General features: G+C 42.6%; 1 protein-coding gene across 2 annotated transcripts; it reads left to right on the forward strand.

Moving 5' to 3' along the window:
• Positions 1–839: 839 nt before the first annotated feature.
• On the forward strand, positions 840–15,447 carry ASB11 (ankyrin repeat and SOCS box containing 11). 2 transcript variants are annotated; one of them, XM_075717224.1, is made up of 7 exons: positions 840–1,088; positions 4,083–4,162; positions 7,170–7,277; positions 10,597–10,747; positions 10,949–11,083; positions 12,014–12,205; positions 15,323–15,447. In XM_075717224.1, the coding sequence occupies exons 1-7, from the start codon at positions 911–913 to the stop codon at positions 15,445–15,447; spliced, it is 969 nt and encodes a 322-aa protein (XP_075573339.1). In that variant the 5' UTR covers positions 840–910. The 2 variants fall into 2 exon arrangements, with proteins under 2 accessions (XP_075573339.1, XP_075573340.1); XM_075717225.1 differs by having other exon boundaries at positions 911–1,088; positions 7,221–7,277.
• Positions 15,448–24,304: the final 8,857 nt, after the last annotated feature.

Here is a 24,304-nt window from a genome sequence, read left to right on the forward strand (position 1 = left end):
AGGGGATTCAAAGAAAGAAAGAAATCTCCCTCTTGCTGTGAATATAGGAAAATAGGAATCAAGAAAAGTTTAAATGAAAAGGAGATGGGGTATTCTACATAGATTCAATTAATTACATGCAGAAAAAATACTCTATGGAAGCCATGTGGCTTCAGAAAGAAAAAAGGGCAGTTAAAGAAAAGGTTCATCTTCTTCAGTTTCAAATGCTGCACCTTTGAATTGATGATGGATAATGTAAAAATATTTCCATTCTTTCAAAACAATAAGATGTTGTTTGCAGGAGATATTAATGGACACCATTCTTTATCCCTGAGTGATGGAAAATACCCGTATGTTATGTGTTTCTGATTACACACTTTCAATGTATTTTTTCCCCTCCTAGAAAAATTTTGACTTCTGGCTTTGAAAATATGTGGGTTTATTTCAGATTCTTTCATGATAATGCTTTTCTTTGATATGCTTGCCTTTGTTCTGTACCTGAGTACCAGGAAGGCCTGTTACCAAGATGGGAAAGACAGGAAAGTGTTCTTTTTGCAGTATCTCTGAACAATTTCTGCAGCTTTACCTATGCAGCCTTTGTAAATGGAACTGCTACATCAAAGAACAAATATAATGTGGATGTATAGGCTTTCAGGTGGTATGGAGAGCATTTATCTGAAAATTTATTCTAGTTCATGTGGGTTTGGAAAGGATTTTCTGTTTGTTTCCTGTATGGCACCGGATGTTCAAACTATCTTATCCTTGGTATTGTTACTTAGTATCAAATAGCCCATACCAAATAAAACCAGAATGTATTTTTGGGAACTGAGGAACAGCAGGTTCTGGAGAGTTTAAAATAGATGACATACGATACCAAGAATAGCCCGGTGCAACTTAGCCGACCTGAGAAACTATTCAAAGAGAAACCAAAATGGAGGGCAGTTCTATACTCCATGCTTTCACTAACATTTATTTTGCCATTTTTGCTTTGTTTTGCTTCAAGCTTTTAATTAAGATTTCCTTGGCTTTGCTGACCCATTTCTATATTGTTAAAGGCAACAGAAAAGAGGCTGCCAGGATAGCAGAAGAGATCTATGGAATAGTCCCAGGTAAAGTAAAAATATGGACACTAACATTTAAATGTATATTTGCTCCATTTTTGTAACTTGAGGGTTTAAATCATTGAGCTTCCATGAAATGAGGAATCTGTTGCTAAATGCATGGATGAATGTTTTAACCCGAAGTGCCTTCCATTTCTGGGGTCTTTACAGTGTCAGTATGTGTTGGCATGATTTAGGTGTGCAAAATATGAGACTCCAACAATTACCCAGCTAGAATGAGGACAACATTTGCTTAAGGCACTATGTAAATAAAAAGATTGTTCTCGGAAGCAAGGCATTCTTTAGCAGGGGTTATAGATGGTTTTACTAAATAGCTAGCTTTACTGTCAGAGAATATTTAGGGAAAAGTTTTAGCATGTTGATTTTCTGAAAGGAGATACTAGGAGGATATAACTAATGACTTTTTGAATCCAAGCCAAGAAGTCCTGTTTTGTTAAATCAGATGATAAAAACGAATACAGCTAAAATTACTCTGAAAAATATACGACACGGGAATATATTGTATTTAGTAGGCTATTTAGTAAGTAATTTACTTTGGGTTGGTTTTTTTAAGTGATTTTACTCCTTCACTTCACTGCCATAATAATGAGTAGACATGCATTTGCATGCCTGGTAATTCCACTAATTAAAATGACACAGTATTTTACATTTACCACTAATGAGGGCATATTTTCCTACTTGAAGATTCATATCAGCACTGTGACATCACAGATTTTTATGTGACTCATTTGTTGGGCACTTGCTTCATGATGAATAGTGCCGCCATGAACAGGCACATGAACGTGAGCAGAACATGGGTGGTGTGAGATGGCCACCCAAAGCAGAGAGATTAAGATCTGGCCAAGAGAAATACTGCGGCAAAGCATTTTTTACAAAACCTTGATATACAGGCATGTCTGAATTATTAATTTATTTGTTATTCTCCAGAATATGTTTCCAATAATTTATTACTGTCATTTTTTTCCAAGTTCCTTCATGCAATTGTAGTCAGACACGTGGCAAACAGCAGTTTTTCCTTCATGTAGAGTGCCTTGAAGTTTAGCAGAGCACAACATATTTTTATCTTCTAGCTGCCATTTGCAAAAAGCCATTAAGGATAATCTTACAAAACATTAGATCATGTGATGCTGTTGCTGGGGCACTATATTGGGTTACAGGTGGAGCTTCACAGCCTTTTCTCTTTGCAGTGAAGTAGCGCAGCAGCAGCACCAGGGCGGCTTAATTTATCTGTAGACATTTAAAAAGACACAGTATTTTCAGACATGTCACTCACAACTGTGAAGGGAAGATGTGCCCCGTATGGCAGCTATATTTGCCACACGTTTCAGGGAGGTAGGTTGCTGTGGCTAGCATGGAAGTACGCAGCAGCATGTGTTTTCATGGTGAGGCATGTGTGCGCATACACATGCATTGTAAATGCATGTGACGTGTGCTTGCACATGCTATGCTCTATGCATGGAAGGTTAAATAAGGCACTGTAGCTCTGTAGTCTGAGTTACTTCTGAATCTTCCTCCCGTGTAAGGGCCCTGGTTTTTGTCACTTGCAAAGTCTTTTGACCTTCTGAACTGACCTTGCCTATTTCAGTCACCAGCATGGTGAAGGATGTGGGGTTTTTTGGATGTTTTCAAGAAAATGTTTCTCAGTCCCTACCTGGTTCCTGTTTTCATCATTTTGCCTGGTGTGTCCTACTTGGTCCTTAGGAACCTGGTCATATATTGTGCTGGCTGGTCTTTCCATGCCAGCTTCCTGCCTCAGGAGGCCAATAACAGCTCCTTAAATAAATGGAAGCAAAAGTAATAACTGTAGTTAAAACCATAACCCCCTGAGGTGAAGTGCATCCCAGTTCTCGGGTAACAAAAGGACACTCCCTTGGCCAAGGCTGAAACCTCTGCTGTGTCCTTGGCCCTAAGTGTCCAGGGATGTGTCTGTGCCTCTCATTGATTTCTCCCTGCCTTGGGTAACACCTGAAATGGAGATAAATCACCCTTTCCATTCTCTCTGGTGTGCGGTGTAGCTGAAAAAATTAAACAGGACAAGGGTTTCAAATACAGTGCTCATGGGGTTGCTGTACAACAGAGCATGAATGCAAACACTGCTATTGCTTCTATCCTGTGGCACTGTAAATGCACCTGGCCTTTGGAGAAATACTTACTACACACTGTGTCGCGGTATGGTTATAAATTTTAATACAGGACAAGTAAATTTGCTGTCTGCTTGAGTTGCAGGGATTTAACCTGGGCTGACTGACTATGCCTGTAGGTAGTAGTTAGGCTAAGGAATTTTTTTTCTTGGCACATGAATAAAGATAAGAAAAAAGGCAAGCCTAGCCTACATGAAGGAGTCTGAACAGTTCAACAACTCAAAATGATTAAGGAAGAAAAGTAAAGCCTCAGGCAGAATTTATTTTTGCGTGTCTTTTCTGAAACCTTCCCATCAGGAGGAGGATGAAACCTATTACCTAGTAGTCTGAGCTGGAGGATATTATTTATGAAATTGTCAGTTCAGGAAATAAAACTGCCTGGGACATGACAGAATTCATTTGATGGACAAGTCATCCCTGTGTCTCCCTGCTATGAGACTCTTAACAAAGTGCAAGAGAAGCCAGAATACGATTTGTGACAAAAGCTCCCTAGGAAAGACAGAGGCTGATACTATTTTGAATAGGAGAATTGCAGGGCTCTCAAGTCCCCGGGTGAGCCCCAGCAGCACTAAACTTGTGGTCTTTGCTGAAGCATGTTTTTAGCTGGTTTTAAAAGTTCTGCCAAGAAGCTTTTGTTTAGGTCCCTTAGCGAGCGACCAGCTTTCTCAGGAGTGCTGAGCCCTCAGCTGCTCTGCTGAAATCAATTTATCAAACAGTTTCACTGCTGACCCCGCATTGATTTCCATCCCGATCTGCATTTACATGCAGCTGTTTTTTCCCTGTCCTCCCAGGATCTGCTTTTGCTGCTTACCTGAATTAACTTATGCATTTGCTGTTTCAGGCAGCTGGGCAGACCGATCCCCTCTTCATGATGCTGCCTTCCAAGGACGCCTCCTGTCTTTGAAAACCTTGATTGCACAGGTAAAAGCCCACAGGTAAAGAAAAGGTGGGGAAGTAGTGTAGTTTCTGTTGAATTGCATCTGTGAGTTGGTGAGCTGGTAATAGACTGCAGCAGGGCATAAGAAATACAGCTGTATAAATAATATATCTGCATGCACGCCTTTGGGCATGTACTAGTTTGCTTAGTTAGGATGCTGGGGACAAGCACAGGACAAAGACTGTTACAGCTTGTGGCTTACTGTATGATAAACAATGATCCTTGGGCTCTTTCTCAATGATGAACCATGCAATCTGGGCTTGAAAACAGAGACAATATATATATCAGCTATTTAAAAAGATCAGTAGAAAGCTGAAAAAGTACGTCTTGCTTTATAAAACAGCAAGCATGGTCTTTCTGAAGAGAGACCTGTTCAGCCTGAAGTCCTCTGCTCCAAATGAAACCAAGAGTGCAGGCAAAAGAAAGAGAAGAGGAAAGAATATACTAGAAAGGATAAGAATCTGGATATGAAAGTGGGCAGCTGTAAAGGAACAGGTTATGGTTCTTTGTGCTTTGCCAACCACCTTCCTTACCACCTCTGCTTAAACTCGATGCCCTCATCTGGCATGAATGAGCAACTCCCCTCACCCCAATCAAGACAACTGCAGGGAAATTAATTCCCTGAGTGTAAGCTCTGTGACTTGGCCATCAGACTTTTTATATTCAAGGTAAATCATTTTTACCAGTGAGGCCACAGCTCGAATGGACAATGTCCTAAAGGAGTGGAGCTGCCGGTGTGAAAGCCTCCACTCCAGACATCTATCGAGGCATGGCTGCAGCTAAAAGGTTGCTGTTTACAGCCAGTATTCCCCCTCCCATTTCCTGATCCCTCTTTCCTTCACCTGCTGATATCAAATGATTTTTATGGAAAAGGAAGTGATGGAGGTTAGGGATAATAAGGAAGATGGCTTATTCATTCAAGGTTTTGGGGATTTCTGATTCCCTCTATCTCTTGTTTATGCTGACCTTACACCATCTTATTAGTGGGCACCCGGTGTTGCGGTTATACACTAGATGCCCTGGTTATACACTGGTCATGGTTACACATGAAGCACCCAGTGGTGTGGTTGTACATCATTTAGTTAATCCACCCTTTCTCCTTCTCCTGAAGACATTTAATTTTGGGAGTGAAGGATTAGGGTCCTTGCTGATGAAAAGAGATCAAGGCAGCAATGTCTGTAGAGACTGAATTGGAGCTGGTTCACCACAGCTTGATAAATGTAGGGATGAAGATGTTTATGGAGCAGCATAATCATTGCTCATTGCTTCTAGTATAGTTACACTACTAGCCTAAAATTAAATATGGAGCTATACCTTAGGGTATATGTGGGACACTCAGAAGTCTCTGCTGTAGGACCACTGCTTTCAAGAAAGCCAGTGGGGCTTCTGCTCCCCAGGGGATGCCTAGACATAAGGAGACGATGGAGCACTGGAGTTTTAGAAGAGCTCAAGAGCTCAGCAATGCCTGTTCCAGCACCAAAAGAAGAGTTTGGTTTTTCATAGACATTGAAAACAAGGCTTAACATGAACAATGTTTGACAAACAGCTATAGTAAGACCTATAATTCGTTCTCCATTTTGTAATGGAAGGGGTTGCTGTTTTGCCCAAGATATCAATACTTACCCTTTTGCTTGCAATGATTGTTTCATTTGTTAAATACATATATCTGAAAAATGACTGAGAATAGGTCTCCTTATCAGGAGTCTCTAGAAGATATTCCTCTTGAAGGAATATTCTGATCATTAAGTATGAAACATCTGTACAATTCGAAATGGAATAATCTCAATGTTTTTTCAAGGTTTTATCTATTCCCCTGGCACTGATTTAATGTACGGGAAATTTTTAGTGACAGCTTTTACATTAATAATGCTTTCACGTGACTGAAAAATGATTATTTTTCTATCATAGGATTTCTAGCTTACAATAATTACAGTGGTTGCTTTTAATGCTCATTGCATCGGGACTGGTGACTTTTTTACAGTGTTACATTGCTCACAGATACTTCTTTCTGCCCATAGCATTCGTGTACCAAAAAGTGCATTGCTGCCATCTTGTGAGCAGCCTAGTTTATAGCACATCAGGTAGAGATCAACTGTGTTACAAAATGTAAGACATCAAGTGGAAAATGGAGCTGCTTCTAGACATGTTCTCACACATGGTTGTAAAATCTTAATTACCAGAAGATTTAGCTGCATTCCTGGGAAAAATAAATGTGACAATTTCTTTCTCCTTTGTGAATATGTCTGGTTTCTGTTTGTGCAGGAATAGATGTAAGAACTGTCATTTAGGGAAATACCACTAATAAGTCATTTGTAAATCACAGTTTTTTCTTCCAGTGTAAAACATTTCTTGGGTAGTCAAATAAGAGGAACTGATTTGTAGGTGGGATTTGTCTCATCCATCTTATGGGTTTACCAGGTACTTACTACCTGTGAGTGAAACACTCTGGGCCCCCCATATAGTCAGTGGAAGTATTTTTAGGACACAATTCATCTAACCTACTAGAAACAGCTGGTTTAACATGGATGGATTCATGGGATGAATCATAATCTAGGGGAGCCCGTTTCTTCCCACTGAAGGAGCTGAGGGCTCCAGACGAGCTGCTGATACCTGTGCCAGAGGCATCCCCGTTCAAGGAGGTAAATCCCACCAGCTGTAGCTCCTGGTGCTGGACTTAATAAGGAAAGTAATGCCACCCTTATAAGACAAAGAAATGTGATGTCTTTCTTGTGATTGACCATGCATCATAAAGAACTAGAAATAAAAGGCATAGCTTGTCCTTGCTTCCTCTTTAACCCCATCACCAGCTGCCATCTTTGGGGATGGGCACCGAAGCACTGAACAGCATTAATCCAACCCATGCACCTTCCCTGGACACGCAACCATCGACGTGGCTCTCCCCCACCTCAGCCTGACTGCCCTTTGCACCCGCGGGGGAGCTGCATGGTTTGGGCAGGTCTTTCCCCTCACGCCCCCCGCCCTGCATTGCAGGGTTTCGATGTGAATCTGGTGACGACGGACCGTGTGTCGGCTCTCCACGAGGCCTGCCTGGGTGGCCACGTCGCCTGCGCAAAGGTTCTGCTGGAGAACGGCGCTCAGGTGAGTCCTGGGGACGCTGGCGGGGATGCGGGAGCCTGGAGCATGGATGCTCCCTGCATCAGTGGGGATGTTGGATAGGCTGCCTGTGGGGCAGGGCCAGGCTGCGGATGGACAGGAGTATTCCAGGCAGAAACGGGGAAAAATAAAACAGTGTTTTGTTTCCATGGGTAATGCATTTGCCTTCCCCCAGTGGTTGCTTGGGTCACCCCGTTATTCTGTTTTGTTTTCCCTCTGTATGTGAAACATGGTCATGATTGATGGAAAAGGAATGAGAGATGCTAGGTGAAAATAACCTTGAAGAAAATGACTTACCCCTTTTTTCCCCCCCGTAACAATCACTGGGATTGCCTCTGGTTTTCTGTGGGATGGTTTGGGAGTCTCACGTAAGTAAACATAGATGTGCTTAAAGCAATGAAACAGTTTATCTGCTAATAAAAAAACATTTCCCCCAGTCAGACCTAAGGTAGAATACATGTTAAAAATGGAGATACAGGAATGGATGAAATATATAAGAATATATTTAATTCAGCTGTGTTTTCAAGTACAATTTATATGGCAAGAAACTGAGCAACACCATAACAGGCAATCAAGCTATCCTCTGTAAAAGAAAATAAATTTGTTAACTTCCTAAACTGTATGCCAAATTTCGATCCCTTAGAAAGATGGAAGGAAAATCCCTTTCTGCTTGATTTTACTTTATTATGGTATATTAATGACATTGCCTTTTTATAACTCGGAGAAATTGTCTCTGAACTACCTGTTACTTTCCTAAGAAATCAGCCTGTTCCTGGTATAATATACAGCTCTGGTGTTTTTTGGTATTTGCTTTTCCCCTGCTCTCTGTTCATATGGACAAGAGGAAATGTCCTGAAGTTGCATCAGGGAAGGTTTAGATTGGATATTAAGAAAAATTTCTTTACTGAAAGAGTGGTCAAGCATTGGAACAGGCTGCCCAGAGAGGTGGTGGAGTCGCCATCTGTAGAAGTGTTCAAAAAACGAGTAGGCGTGGCACTTTGGGACATGGTTTAGTGGGCATGGTGGTGTTGGGTTGACAATTGGACTGATGATCTTAGAGGTCTTTTCCAACCTTAATGATTCTATACTAGTTTTACTTTCATTAAAAAAAAAATCCAGCCACCAAGCCAGGAAACATGAAATTAATTATTACTCTAGCCTTAATTGGTTTAGTGGTGGACTTGGTAGTGTTAGGTTAATGGTTGGACTTGGTGATCTTAAAGGTCTTTTCTAAGCTGAATGATCCTATGACCCTGTGATCCTATAAATAAAGTCAGCAGGCTGTTGTCTAACTTCTGGGGGAAAATGTGCTCTTCTGCTGCCCTCCTTTATTGCTGTGCTCTTCTTTATTTCCTTTTTTTACCAAACCATTTACTCCACAACAGGTGTTTTACCATTCTTTCTTCTTTTACAAGTTAAACCAATGCCCAGTAGAAAGGGAAAACAAGGAAGTAATTTTTATTTCTCACTTACCTCCCTGCTTACCCTTGGTTATCAGCTTGCCTGAATTGCTGGGCCTGTTGTGAAATGATGCTGATAGACCCCCAGTGCCTCCAGCAGCTCCAGCCACATCTGCCTGATGAGACTGGGGGGAGTGACATCACAGAGTGACGGGCTGCAGGGCTGCAGCATGTAATCTGTCTGAAATACCCCCAAAGCATATCTGTTTATTTCCTTTTATTGTTTGAGAAGCACTGCAGGATGAGGGATAGTTTAGCTCAGCAATTAGCAGGAGGGGAGGAAGATCAAGGAATAGGCTGGGATCTGTAGTGATGATGCTGTTGAAACAGAGCCTTAGTTGGAGCCTTGCAATTTCAGGAAGAGCAAGATGCCTTTTGGGCTCCAAAACCTGAGCAGACAGATGTCCACCATGCTGTGGTACCTGGTATCTCCCCATACCATGCCAGCTTGCCCACCTCCTGGCCCTGTCATGATTATTTTCCAGCCAGGTCTGTTCCCTCCCCTGGTTTTCAATGAAAGTGAGCAAGCAGAGGAAGCACCAAGGAGCAGGGGCTGCCTCCTCCAGTGTACCTGCCTAATTGCAGGTTTAGAATTGCAGTACCTGCCTGAATGCAGCTTCATGTGGGGGAGCGTGGCCTTGCACAGGCTGCTACACAGTTGGAGCCCGCTGAAGACGGCAAGGACTGGAACCCTGGAAATGGCAAAGACTGGCTTGTAATTGTGGGAAAAGCACCTTGTGAAAAAAGGAGTTAACTCATACAGCGTTGTAAACAAGTCAGTAGTTCAAATGAACAAGGACAAATGATATCTAGGAAGGTATCAACTGCAGATGGTACACTTGCTGAATTACCCAGAATAAACCAATAGGTTCTTAAACATCACTGCCTTTCTCTGCTTTAAAGGCAAAATATCTTGCTAGTTAAATTGTGTGAGCTAAGGTTTTTCTACCCTGGTGCTCCAAACCCTTTGCAATGCAGCTTCTGTGCTTGCACTGGTAGCAAAGTCCTCCGACTTCCCCGGTGGCCCAGGACTTCTCCAGCCCTTCCTCTCCCGTCTCTTTCCTCTTCTCCCTCATTTGGAAATACCACAAATTGCCACATGCTTGCATAATCCATTGCTCTTCTCCAGTGTGCCACAGAATTAAACACATGCAGATTTGCTGCATAAATTGCCTCTGAGGGCTTGCTACATAGTTAAACATAACAGCTACGGTGCTGTGCACAACGCAAGCCAGGGACTGTGCTGTCCCATGGAGGATGACGGACAGTGGTTCTTGCCAGGTCTTTACATCGGAGGTGGAGGAAAGAAATTCTTTCTTACACACACACACACACACACAAACATGCATATGAACACAAACTCTTTCAAGCTCCTTTTGTGTTTGGGATTAAGAGTATGTTTCCAGGAAAATTTCTTTTGCTGGAAATGTGTTTTCAGGTGAAAGTATTAAACATGAAGTAAATGTTTTCATTTAAAAAGCAAAGCCATTTTCATCTGAGCATATTCTGGCTTTGGGTCAGTGCAAACACAGTCATGAAGGTACTCAAGTTCTCCACATAAAAAAAAAAAAAAAAATTTGCATTTTCTGAGCAACTCTAGGAGGATCATTCATAGCAGGCAGTGTCACTGCCTTATGGCACTAGCTATCTGGGAAAGAGGGCAGACCTCAAAGGAGAATGTTGTGTAAGTTGTGCCACAACATATAACTCTGAAAGTTATTAGCAAAATCAATTCTGAAATTAAACAACTGTCTTTTTCTGATGCATTTCTGGTGTGCACATGAGACACACTGCAAGGGCATTCCTCTTAAATCAGATTATCCTGAGCATCTTTGCTGTTCCAGGTCAACGCAGTCACCATCGATGGGATCACTCCTCTGTTTAATGCCTGCTGCAGTGGCAGTGTGGCCTGTGTCAACATGCTGCTCGAATTTGGAGCCAAGCCGCAGCTCAGGAACCATCTTGCATCACCCATTCACGAAGCGGTCAAGAGAGGTAACATTCAGGCTGTGAGTGAAGCTAATAATAACTGAGGAATACATCTTTTATTGATGTTAAAATATTTTCCCCAAAAATTCTTGTCCATACTGGTATGGATAAATAGGCTTGGCTTATTCCCAGCTTTTGTGCCTCATTGGTTGTATCTGGGTGTATTCTGCTCTATGGCACTTTAAATGACGGCTCTTCTCTCCACAGGTCACAGGGAGTGCATGGAGACCCTTCTGGCCCATGAGGTTGACATTGACCAAGAAGACCTGCAGCATGGGACCCTGCTCTACGTGGCTTGCACATACCAGAGGACAGACTGCGTGAAGAAGCTTTTGGAGCTAGGTACACCTGGAAAAGGGGCCAGGGGAGAGCTGTGGTGGTGTGAGCCAGTGCTGCTGGTCTCTCTGGGCTGCCGCTCCACTGCAAACATCACGGGTTATTTCCACAAGGGGTGCTTGGGCAGCACCAGTCTGTGATACTCTTTTGAGGCTATTAAAAATTTCACCTGCATTCACGAAGAATTTATGATTTCCTCAGTAAAAAAAAAGCCCTAATTACAGCGACCTCCCTGAGACTGTCTGAATGTGAAAACAAAATACTTTTAGTTTTCTAGAATGATAACAGGAAGCACAGACAATGCTGGCTAATATTAGTGACCAAAATCAACTCTTGAGTATGATAAACTGCCATAGTAAGCATTAATTTCACCTGCTTCACAGTGGATGATGAAGACAGCAGTAAAGCTGCTTGAAAGAATAATCACTGCAAGTCCAGGCACAGCCTATGAGCTAGCACAAATTTTTGCTGTCAGTGTACATTGGCTGACTTACACCTACTCAAAGTGTGGCCCTGCTGTGCCTGGAGAGCCCAGGGCAAGCATTTTGCTTGCCGTGCTCCTGGAGTTATTACAATGAGATACATAAAGGGACTTTTTTCCCCTCAGTAATTCAATTAACATAATCTATGTTAGATTTTATGTTATTAACAAATTTACAGAGCATATGGTAGGCTTTGAACATCTATTGGGTTGAAGGTCAAGCTGCTCAGTTCTCTTCATCACAGACAGGGTTCAGTGGCTCAGGGGACATTTATACAGCAGGTATTTGACCTGATAAATTTTGCACTGCTGCTATTGAGAGAAATGAGGGAGGCCTGTGTGCCATCATCCCCTTCATTTATTGAGGCTACTGGTGGAAACCAGCCTGTGTGACGTGGGTTCGGACAGTTCCTGCTGCCTCCCGGATCTAACCGTGCACTCTTGTTCACTCAAAGGAGCCAACGTTAACATGGGGAAGAGATTAGACACCCCTCTCCACGCGGCAGCAAGGAAATCCAGCGTGGAGGTAGTTGTCTTGCTGACAGACTATGGTGCTAACCCGAAATGCAGAAATGCTGAACTCAAATGTGCCCTGGATCTTGCCGTACCCAACAGCAAAGTGGAGCAGGCGCTTCTGCTTCGGGAAGGTAATGGTTTCCTTTCTTCCTCTCTTTTTCTAAGTAGAACAGTATTATTTCCTTTACCTAAGTACATTTTCTTAACTGCTTTTATAAGTAATACTCTATGTAAGTTCTCTTAGCTTCTGTACCAATTTCAAGCCTGTAGCACGTGACACAGAAATGAGTAAGAGGTTGCTGTTTTGTTGCTAGATCTGCTACTGAGTGTCAGGGGTTTAGTGAGTAAATTGGTCAGTTTTTCTGTGCTTTCTTTTCCTGTCTACTGAAAAAACATTATACTTATTTACCTATCAGACTCTAAGGATTAAAAACTGCCATGAGAGTTTATTCATTGATAATATTTTAGTACCACCATCTTGTGTTCAACTTAGCACCATGGCTCAATGTCCTGCTTCCTGCAGAAAAAGTGGCATGAGGTGGGGTGCCTTTGGTCACCAGGAGAAAGCAGAGCTATTTGCCAGGTGGCTATTCAGCTTCGCGGCACGCAGCTTTTCCATGTGGTTCATGGGGCTGCAAACCCAGCACAAACCAGCAGTGCCCTTTGCAGCTTACTTTCAGCCTTCCTACATTATTTCTGATTATTTTTCCAGTCTACTGGAAGAAACTTCTGACCACAAATGAATCTAGATCCTCTTGTGCCATTTTCACCTGCACCACATGCAGCCAGAACTTGATGCATCCAATAGCAATATCCCTGGGATATGGACGTGCTGAATTAAGTCCCACCCTCCTCCTCTAACCTCTGCGTTTCCCAGCTCACTGCTACCCTGTCAGTCAGCCTATGCACCCCAGGGCTTTGCCGGCAGGGAGGGTGAAGGATGCTTCCCCAGGCGGGTAGCCGGCTGCCTTCCTGGGCACAGCTTGCTCCCCACCAAGGAGCAAAGCATGATGTGCACAGAGAGCCCACTTCCAGCTGCAAAACAGCTCTTGGATGGTAAATTAATACTGTCAATGATGCACGTAGGCTTTGTGCTGGCCCTCCACACTCAGGTGGGTTTTATAGCCAAAATGAAACATTGGCTTAATATCCTTCTGTCCTACTCCCTTTCTCCATGGCTTTTCATGCAGAGCTTTAATTTGTCATTTCTAAAACCTTCTGGGAGGATTTTTGCTTGAATGCTTCTCACCTCTTGTGACTTCTGTCCCTGTATCTGAGATGCTCAGGGCTCAGCGATGGCAGGCTGCCTGAGCAAAGGCAGTGCTTGCAGTTGTCCTGCTCTGGTTGCCCTGTGTGACTGAGAGTTTGTGTAGATAAAGAAATACTCCAATATAAATAAATTTCTACTCCTGAACCTTCTTTCTGATTTCCAGTTTCAGCTTGTCACCCTCTCCTCCTTTACATTCAGAGGCACTATAGGGCACTTCAGCTCCTGCTGGCTCTTCGCTTTTCAGAAATGAAGTTTCCTCAGTCTCCTCACCTATCCCTTCAGTCCCACTTTCAGATACTTTGCTGTATCTAACATCTGCAACTGCCCTTTCCCCCTACTTCTGTGTTTTCTGAGGCCCTTCTGTTTGAAATAAGCAGCCCAGGGACTTCTCTTCAAAAGTTTTCTGTCTACCCCCTGACTTTTCTGCTGTGGTTACTTAGACAGCTCCCTTTAATTGCTCCTCTTCCTAGCTATTAAGTGATGCGAATTACAAAATGTTTCTGTTTTCCTGCTTTGGGAGACGGTAGCTTCTTTCTTCACTTCCGGTGACACTAGTACAAGTGCTCTTTTCTATGTAACCCATATTTTTCTATTAATTTCTTCTCAGAGGGGGCACTATCAGCCTGTTCGGGCTCCTAAATTTTCCTGTAGTAAAAGCACAGATTGTGGAGCTTGCCTGGAATATACAAGGACAGGCTTTTAAGCACACATCTCTACCCATTGCTTGCCAAACGCTGCTGTGATAGCTACTGCTTGGCCAGAAACTAGAGGGGCAGGGCTGATCCAGGGCTTGAAAACTGAGCACCTCTGAGCAGGTGTAAAGGTTCAACCTGAAGCAGCTCCAGCAAGAGGAAAGCGAAGGGGAAGCAGGGACATGTTCACTAGCAAGTTGCATTTGCACGTGCAAGCATGAGACTGCAGAATGGGCATTTCCCATGGGTTTGTGCCTGGTGTGCCCCTCACCTGACACGTGGTGGGGTGGGCTGGGGGGACCTGCCTCGTCACCCTGCAGGGAAGCCACCGGGGCAGCACCATGGCGTGCGGTGCCATGCAAGCCTCTGTCCAAGCTGGCCTCCCTGTCATCCCAATAAGTCCTCGGACAGCTTTCCTACCAGTGCACTCTCCGATGTTTAACAAGAATTTATCACATGTCAACCTTTCCCTCAGAGTAAGGGAAGGGCAAAAAGGCCTCTTATCTTTTTATTCTTTTTTTTTTAAGTTATTTTTTATTTTTATTTTTTATTTTCATTTTATATTTTTTATTTTATATATTTTTATTTTTTTACCCTGGGTGCCTTTTTGCACAAAACTTTGGGGGACTTTCTAACTTCAAGACATTTTCCTTTTTAATTAAAGGATTTAATTAAATTAATTCCAATTTAATTAAGATTGGATGACACATTAAGAAATGATTTTGGGGAGCACTGATAGACTGACTGACATACATAAATATTCAGAGACAGTGTGGTCATATAAACAGGCTGAGTTGCAGTTGTTACTTGTGCAAGTACCTGCTGAGACACCAGCAGTTGTCTACAACTAACTGTATTTGCCATATCCACCCTATTATGGCTGGTCTACACTGAGCACCTCTGCATCTCCCCATAATCCCTCTTGTCTTTTTCCTCACAACATTGCTGGGAGTTGTCTTATTTCCTGAGCAAGGGCTATGCATCCTTGTGCTCTCTCTCCAGCGCAGACACCTTTATGGTATTTTAAGTATTTGCTCAAGAAAAGATGCAGAAAAGGCTAGCCATGCATACAGAAAAAGGATTTAGTGCTCATAGTTTTCAAGTTGCTGAACCACTTTTGACAATGTAAGTTAAATATGAACAATATTGTATTAAGCTCTCCCTGACTTCAGCAAGTCATTGTGTAGCACTTGATCTGATTTGCAAATCTTGCTAGTGTTTGTTGCTTTCTGACTTATACTCGTGGTGGGGTTGGGGGTTCTTGTTCTTGCCTTTTTTTTTTCCAGGTCCTGCCAGTCTTGCCCAGCTGTGCCGGTTGTGTATCAGAAAGCATCTGGGTCGGTCGTGCCTGTATACAGTCCACAAGCTGCACCTGCCTGAGCCACTTGAGAACTTTCTCCTTTATCGATAAGTCTGTGACTATCTTTAAAGAAAGAGGAACAAATGGTTGTTTACTCCGAAATTATTATATCGATGAAAAAACAATGAAAGACATCATTTACTGTCTACTGTGGATACCAAACATTAGCTGCTATGTGACAGTGCAAATTGAAAACACCTTTTAACAGACAGTGAATGGTATTATGGATACAGTTCCCTCACAGTTTATTGCAACATCCACTTATGCCAGCCTGAGAAGTTGTAATACATGAACAGCTCACTTGACATCTGTTTGTAGATGCACATGCACACATCCACCCACCCACAGAGATTTTCACTGCTTTTAGTGTTATATTTATTCCTGTAGTGTCTGTGCAGCTTCTTCCTCTTGTCTATCCAATTGCACTGTCAAAATCAAGGTAGTGGCTGTTATTCTTCCACAAGTGTGAGAACAAAGGCCTTCAGTGCCCAACGTCAGCCATATATAATATATTGCACATCTTTTGTCAGCTTTGATTTTGCATCCTGCCACCTCTTTCCCATGATCTAGTAGAGCCATCGCAACTTCCAGCAGGATCTGGCTGTCCAGCCACTGTACGTCCCCTCACCCTGAGCCCAGCTGCCCCCAGTGTTAACACATTTTGTCCTCTGAGGCACAAATGGTGTTATCAAAGCAGATGCAGGCGTTTGGAGTAAGCCCACAAAAATGTGTGAAATTCTTGAAAAAACCTTCACCTCTTCTAAAAGAAGTCCTAAGCTATATCGCCTGAGATCTGGCTGTGTTCATTACATGAACTATTTTTCTTAGCTGAATTCTAGGACAGAACCGCAAATGTTTTCATAGGTAGGTCAGCTTTCACAGTAGGTCAGCTTTCAATGTCTGTCCTTTGCAAGGTTTAAAGATAACCAAAGGAATGACTTGCTTTTCTTCTTTTGGAATTTGCATGCTATGATGTTTCTTAAGTCCTCGGACTGCAGCACAAGAGAGAAGCGGGGCCCCTAAGGATGGTTGCACATCACTTAAAAGTTCTCCTTGATGGATATTGCTCACCAGGAGAGTTTACACGCTTGTCTGATTCCTCATCCCCTGCTCTAGAGGCTTTCATTACCTTCCTGTGAGAAGGGATTTTTAGTGTTATGACTTTGCCCATTGTGGTATCAGTTTAAATATCGTCAGGGTCAGTAGCTTGGACACAGCAGAGCTAAAAATGTGCACCTCTTTGAGTTGAGAAATGTGGGATCCAGTGACTGGTGCAATGCCTATGTGTCTCTGTAAAGGTTTTTTATTTTTCCCATGGAGGTTGTTCTGAGGGGAGAAATGTTTCTTCAGACCTGAGTTTTGGTGAACTTCTGCCATGAGACAGGCAATGGTGTTTCGCTAGTTGTAGTAAAATGGGAAATAGAGGTAAAAGGAGAGTCTGTCTCCACTTAGCTCAACTTCACAGGTCTTAGAGGCCAATGACACATTTTCAGGCTATGAGACATGGTGGTTTTATTGTGAGCTATGCATGCTGGTACCAATTTTCACTGCCCATTCATCTTAAGTCAGGGGGAACTGGCCTGCTGGAGGCTTCCTGCAGCCTTGAGCTCCTGTCCCCGCTCCAGCAGCAGCAGCAGCCTCTCTGGTTCGATGCTAATCCCTTAATTTCACCATAACAGTTTCCCTCTCTGAGACACAGGTCTAACATTTCCCATACTTTCTTATGATTAATTCAGCACAAGTAAGATAAATTGTGCTCCCAGTAGTTCATGAGACTGGACCTGCAATGTTACAGCCAAAAATGAATGTAGTTTTCAGCCTGTGTTTGCACATATTGAATGCTATCTGACGGCAAGAACTATTGCCCATAAAGTTGTCAGTGACATGAGTGACCTTGATAGTACAGTATATAATGAATCTCAGAGATCTGAACTCTAAATTATCAAGAGCCTCTGAACATCAAATACTATAAAGAAAGAAATGTCTATATTAATCTGATGTCAGCAGATCTCTCTCAGTCTTATCTTCACTGCCAGGTCACCTGCTCTGTTTATAAGGTGGCAGTCAGAATACCATCCACTATCTAAATAGAGAGACAGAGCCTCATCTGTGTGGGTTGTCAGACTTGCACTGTAATCAAGGACCTATGGCGATTTATGGGATCTATTTCAGAATGTGTAATACTGAATTGATTTCCTCCTGCGATCATCAATGAAAGCAGTATTTCACTTGCATAGGATCTTAAATTGAAAACTATCTTCATTAAGGAAATGCAAAGTCTATTCAGCCTCTTGGAAAGATTTATGTTAAGAAGCAGCAGAAGCTGCCCTATGTTTATTGCTGATATTAGCTTCCCATCAAAAAATCACTTCACCTTTGTTTCCTTCTGGAGACATCATTCTTCCTGAAATTCTGTATATCAGAGAGTCTGGAGGGAACAGAGCCTTAAAAAATCAGAATAGAAGCTCAGAAGTCCTAATGTTAAGAAATTTCATTAGAAACTTTACCTAGGCTTTCTTGCTCTTATCTCAAAAGGTTAAGCTACCATTTTAATTTTCATTGACTGTGCTTTGTGTTGTAACAGTGCATGGAAATATTACTGAGGAAATAGCTGGAGGAGATATTTCATATTTTTGCAAATATGCTGTCTCATGTGAGGATAGGGAAGGACTGGGACAATTTGCTAGGAGAATACTGACTCTTGTTGGTGTTTTTTCAGAATGAGTTTGAAAACCTCTGTCAGATGTGGATACAGCAGCTTTTCCCTAGGCAGGAGAAGGGCTAATTAATCTCACAAGGTCTCTTCCCTTCAAAATAGGTGGCATCTTCTCTGTAATTCTATGATCATTGACAGAAACTGGTTATTTGGGTAAAATATGGTTTTCTGTGGAACACAGACATCTTTCTGTGCTGCAATGTCCATTGCTATACCACATCTTTATGACTTTACCCCCAACAACTGCAGGTACTATCTGCTTCAGTGAAAAGTGCTGCATATCTCAATAGGAATAATTACACAATATCCTGGCTATTGGAAAAGTTTTTCTGAACCACAAACACGGATTCTGAGTATGGACACTGACTTGCAGCGTAAAGTGCGAGCTTGGGCTATGGATGCTCGCTAGCCATAAAGTCCTTGGTCCTGGGTATATTTTGCAGGTGTGGCTTAAATAGGTTACTCATGTACGGTATAAACCCAAAAGACTTCCTTTTATTGTTCACAATCTGATGGGCCACTTTTCAGTTTTCTTATCCATCTATTATGAGAGATCTAGGGTGGACTCAGAAATGCCAGTGATGAGGACCTCACAGATCTCAGCCTAACCAGATGTTGACTTCAAGCCATCATTAATTACTCAGTATATCTCTATCATTGCTCATGATCCAAAGCAAAACAAAATTAAACGGAATTTGTATCAGCCCTGTCTTTTTTTCTACTCTAAAATAAGCAGTCTTCATATCTACGTTATTTCTACCAGCAGATGCATTCCCATATCTCAAAACATCTTTGCAATCCTTTTTTTCCCCCACTGTGTCTCTTCTCACACCACTAAGCTCCTGTCATAGGCATGTCTTTCCTGATCATCTTTCTCCTGGATTCACATATTTCTCCTCTGTCACTAAGAAAATAGTTTTTAGTTTCCTCCTTAAGGAGTCTAACTCTTCAACGGCAGGCGTTTTAGCCAAGGTCAACCTATTTCCTTGTTGTCTGTGGTATTTCCCTTACTCACCAGGCTGCTGTGTTGGGGTCCCCCGCTCCAAACCTGCACATCTCAGCCCTCCCTAGCCCCGGGGGAGGGCACTGGTATTCAGATAGCCATCACCCCCATGACATGTGTCCCACTCACAGGCTCCTCAGCTGGTGCATCCTTGTGGGAGCAGGACCGTCCTGGCCACCATGTTCATGCAGAGCTGGAACAAGTAATTTTGCCGTGCCGGGTGCTGTCTGGGCCAACTGCAGGCACAGCGCTGCTACTTGCTAGCTGGCTGGCTGCAGGTGTCTGACTACAGCAGGAGACACTCTGCTGTTGTTCGCACTTTGCACTAGTTTGTAAAGACAGTTGTGGCAATGCTCTTCTTGCTCTGCCCTTGTTGCTATCTCAGCACCCTGGCCCAAAACTTTACTCCACATGTTTCCTTGTAGCTTGAGAGCACTTTTTCCCAGTCTCATCTGCAAGCACTCTGACTAATGGGCTACCTCCTCGGGGACATACAGCAGTGAAAGTAAATAAACCAATACATTTTGAAAGTGTTTAATGAACAGTATTCCCCACAGTTGGTAGGAAAAGTTACATTCTAATTTGGCCCCTAGAAGACCCCCATTTTGGTCTCCTGACCAACCTGTTAAGTTCAAGCTGACCTCTATCTCCTGCAGTGTAACTCTGCTGTTGGCATTTAACAACCCTCCATTCCTTATTGGATTGAAAATACTGGTGGTGTGTCCCAGCTAGGGCAAGTCTGATACTAATGAAAATGAAACACATTCACTGACTCTCAGCTGAAAAATCTGACTGACCTATATGCTGGGCTGACAGTTCATGATGCCTTTGTACATTTTTTTTCAGAATTTAACTTTTTTCACACGCCAATTGCTCCTCACTATGATTTTTTTTAATGTTCCACAAGAGAAGTATAATATGTTAATGTCAAATACAGATTATTCCACACAGACCTCCTGTCTAATTTGATTTCTCTTTCTTGAAAATTCCTTTGTCCTTAAATTCTATACCATTTGCAGAAACTCATGACGTACAATGCAAGCGAACAGAAAACTACATCGGGCTTGGAATTGAAAAATCTTCAGTAAAATGTATCAGGAATTGTGGAAGAAAGCATAATTTGCATATTCAATTGAGAATAACATCTGGAAACAGAGAGAGATATGAATCAGCAGAGCATGCCATTCTAACATTTTATTTAACAAGTCAACCAAAGCAACACACTAGTCAGCAAACCATTGCAACTAATATATATACTTACTAGCAATGGATAAAGTTTCACATGTGTGAAAGATTTTGAACTTATTTTTCAGTGAATTAAACTTATATATCCAGAACTTTCTTTCACAGCAGTCAGAACAAAACTATTGTAAATGCCAAAACCCCCCACATAGTCAATACAGAAATTTCTGTCATCATGCACCTAGCTTGTGGTATTACCTTCTACAAGTTTGGGTTACCAGAATCACAAACACTAACTTGGCTCACTTTCATTCAAGTGCAAAACTAGGGTCTGAGAAATACAATTATGTTCCAGCTATGTAAAAAAATAAAGTGATTTTAGTATTTATGGTAACAAGGTATTTAATGCTTTTAGCTACAAGATGTACCAAACTCTGTGATGACTAGGAACATGAGAAAAAATGAGACTCCCAAACCAGTCTTAGTAGGGAAGGGAAGATTTGGGTTTAAATCCATGTTTTTTTGAAAGAACCTAATGGAAAAATATACAGGGCTTTCTAGTTTTGTCCTTTCCCCCAGATGTAGAGATTCAGTGGAAAAGATCTGAAGATGGTGAGAGAAAAAATATCCTACCCTTTAATAACTTTTCAGGTCTGCGGCTGTTTCATCTGATCCCCTCTGTAACTCAAGCCACAGGACCTGACCCAGTAACCGCACTAACCAGGACCGCGCTTTGGGCTACAGCATGTTTTACAAAATGTGGAGGTGAAGCAGGCTCCACTGCACAGCTGACATCCCCGGGAGCCGCTCCGCCACTGTTAGTGCCCCAGCCCTGGGGAGGTGGTGGGATGGAGGGTTGTCTTCTCCTTTGCGTACATCTGTTCTTGCCCAGAGCCCGGAGCTGCCGCCACCGCCGCTGCCAGCGAGACAGTGTGCCGTGCTGGAGGGTGGTGCCTGGCCAAAGCCTGCTGAATTAGTGCCTGAGATTCTGGTAGCCCAAACTTGTAGAAAATAAGGGGAAAAATAAGGTCAGTAATGACAAAAATTGCTATATTGACCATGTGCTGGGTTTTCTGGCATTTAGTATGTGAATTTTGCAGCATCCTGCCATATTTTTAGCTGCATGTTACCAGGGACTTGCTAGCAGTATGTTTTTGTGGTGGATGGTTCATCTTCTGCCAGGTCTACCTGCTGGGTATAGAGGTTAACATGCTGTAACAGTGTAGAAATTAGACAGGATGGGAAGGGAGGGAGATTTAGAGATTTCCAGAGAAAACTTGTTTTAACATTTATCTTCTGTTCTATGAGTGTTTGTGAATAAAATGTGCTTTTTTCTCTTAGGAAGAGAAGAATTAAAGACTCCATAGGCCTTATGACTAACTCGTCATATGATGCCTGTGTTGTGCTCCACCAACTTCACAAACATTAATCCCAACTTCTTTTTTTTTTCTGGAGTGGTGTGGAACATGCATTATGCTTTGTATTTACAGAATGGAGATGTATGAGCTTACTGAATCCCAGAAAAAGTTAGTTAGAGCTAGGATGTTAAAAATCTTTGTTCCCTGCACTTTTCTCACACTACATGCTAACTAAATGCCTATTTTACTCTTGTCACAATGAACAAATAGTTATAGGTAGTGACAATGGCCCTGTGTTTCTTTAAAGGCTGGTGTAGCAATCCCCATGAGGGTGGTAGGGTTTATTAACAGTGTAAACAAGGCACATCTTTTCACATTTTATGCATAACAAAAAAAACTATACTGACTAGTTATGGCAACTGGGAGAGAAGTATTAAATGAAGAATATTAATAGTAGCATAACACTGGCTGAGGACAGGGAAGGTGATAGGGGCGCAGAACATGCAGAGACTAAAAAGTTCAGCAATTTATTGCATTTTCAAATATTAAATCAGGGTATAGCTATCCCCAAATACGTTTCAAAGAATATGTCCACTTTACAGATGGATGTTTGTGAATTGCTGACTACCTCAAGCTCTGCATAAATAGAGACACTACTGTTCACTTTTCATGCTGTCTCCATCACAGTGTAAGCTGAAATATTTTTGAGGAGACTGGCCCAGAGGCACATCCTTTGCTTATTATTTGTATCTCATTATCCTGCAGAGATGCTTGCTTTTAGCAGTTCCAGAAGGTGCATTTCTGCTGTCTGTAGCCTGATATGCGTATAAAGATACTTTGGCTTTGTCCCAGGAGCTTTGTGCTTTTCATCACTGAGTACCTGTCAAAGACCACTCATCCCCAAATATCCAGAATGGCTCCTAATTAATTAATGAGATAATTTTGTTTTGCTACTTGTGCTTTCAGTGTCACTACAGATTTACAGCAAGGCGTATATATGAAACATGGCATCCTGAGTAACTACAGTTACTGAGGAACAGATTTTTTGGGTCAGGGTTTTCCAAGAGTTCAGTGAAAAGTTTCCTCTAAAATGTTGCCAACAAGTAACGCCAGCTTGTTTCCACAAGCAGGTTCCCACAGGCTGTTGGTGTAGATAGGGCAAGAAATTTCACTCTGAGCCTCACACTCCTCTTTTGTTAGAAGTGCTTTCTGGTTCTGCCCTGGAAGCACTCCCCTCCCACCCACTGCTGGCAGCCAGGGTAGCAAGGCACCACAGCTGCTCTGCTGGGTGTCTGGGGGGATGGCAGCTCATTTGACATTTGTTAAAATCTTTGAGCTGAAATGACTCATTCTGTGCAGAAAATTTCCGTGTCTGCTAAATGGATGAGAAATACCTTGGCTTTTCATGCTTGCAGCAGCTTGGGAAGAAATACTTTTTTGCTACTGACCATGAAATCAGTTGTTAGAGATTTTTTTTTTTCTTTTGGGATGTGTCTTAGGTGTAGCAACTAAAAAGGCTCATCCTTGGGACATTTTAACATTTTCTCTTTGCCAGTATAAATCTTTAGCAAAACCAGTTGTCAGAAAAAAGAGTAAGCTGAGTAAGGAGCTTGCTCCAGATCTTCAGATGCCTGCCCCAACAGTGTCATGAAGAGAGGTCATGAGAAAATGATATCTGGGTGCAACCCGCTCACCTTTTCAATATGGAGAATGATTTAGAGAACTCTTGTTTTGTGGTCTGCAGCTGCAGGCAACTTTCAGGTCTGCTCTGAAGAGGGTGGGTGTGTGGAGAACTGGCCCCTCCAAGCAGTCTGAGGGGGTGCTCAGGATGGGAGGACACAGTAGCACATGGGTCTGGCCCCCAACACCTCCCTGCACCCACTGCCAGGGCGAGGACTGTGTGCAGACCTTTTCCTCCCCACCAGCAGCCAAAGGGCAGTTGGGGTGCTGGGGAGGCTCTATTGTTCCTGGTCTGGGACACAGCGGATGACCCCAGGACCTGGTATGAAGTGACCCACACACAGGGTTAGGTGCAGCCTTGGGAGAGGTTGGCTGGAGCTTACCATGCACCAGAGATGTCCCTACAGCTGGGGGAAGGGGAGGGCCAGGAGGTCCTGACCCATACTTTGGTCTTTATGCTTCAGCTTCAGGTAAGCCTTGCACTCTGTACATTGGTTTCTGGAGGTGGTTTCCCTTCTGCCACAGCATCAGTTATTCAGATAAATGGCCAAGCTGGATGGGTGGTAACTAGGATAAGCTTGTATACTTGTCAATGTGCTCAGATCATAATCCTTTAGGAAGGGAAACTCTTATTTCTACAATATCAGCACTGTGAATCAGCATCTATTAGCTGTTTCAGAGGATTTCCAGCCCCATGCAAAACAAAAACCAAGTTATGCTTGGGGGCAGCAAAGGAAACATAGAATCATAGAATCATTTAGGTTGGAAAAGTCCTTTAAGATCATCCAGTCCAACCATTAACTTAACAGTACCAAGTCCACCACTGAACCAATTAAGGGTAGAGTAATAACTGATTTCATGTTTCCTGGCCTGGTGGCTGCATTATTTTTTAATGAAAGTAAAACTAGAATAGAATCATTAAGGTTGGAAAGGACCTCTAAGATCATCAGTCCAACCGTCAAGCCAACA

This window comes from Pelecanus crispus, chromosome 1 (genome assembly GCF_030463565.1).
Source record: "Pelecanus crispus isolate bPelCri1 chromosome 1, bPelCri1.pri, whole genome shotgun sequence".
In the NCBI taxonomy this organism is placed as follows: Eukaryota; Metazoa; Chordata; class Aves; order Pelecaniformes; family Pelecanidae; genus Pelecanus; species Pelecanus crispus.

Bases quoted from the DNA above. Each gene is read 5' to 3' on its own strand.
- ASB11 (XM_075717224.1), top strand. From the start codon at position 911: ATGGAGGGCAGTTCTATACTCCATGCTTTCACTAACATTTATTTTGCC. The intron at 10,748-10,948 runs GTAACATTCAGG...TTCTCTCCACAG, and splicing joins TCACGAAGCGGTCAAGAGAG to GTCACAGGGAGTGCATGGAG. The intron at 12,206-15,322 runs GTAATGGTTTCC...TTTTTTTTCCAG, and splicing joins GGCGCTTCTGCTTCGGGAAG to GTCCTGCCAGTCTTGCCCAG.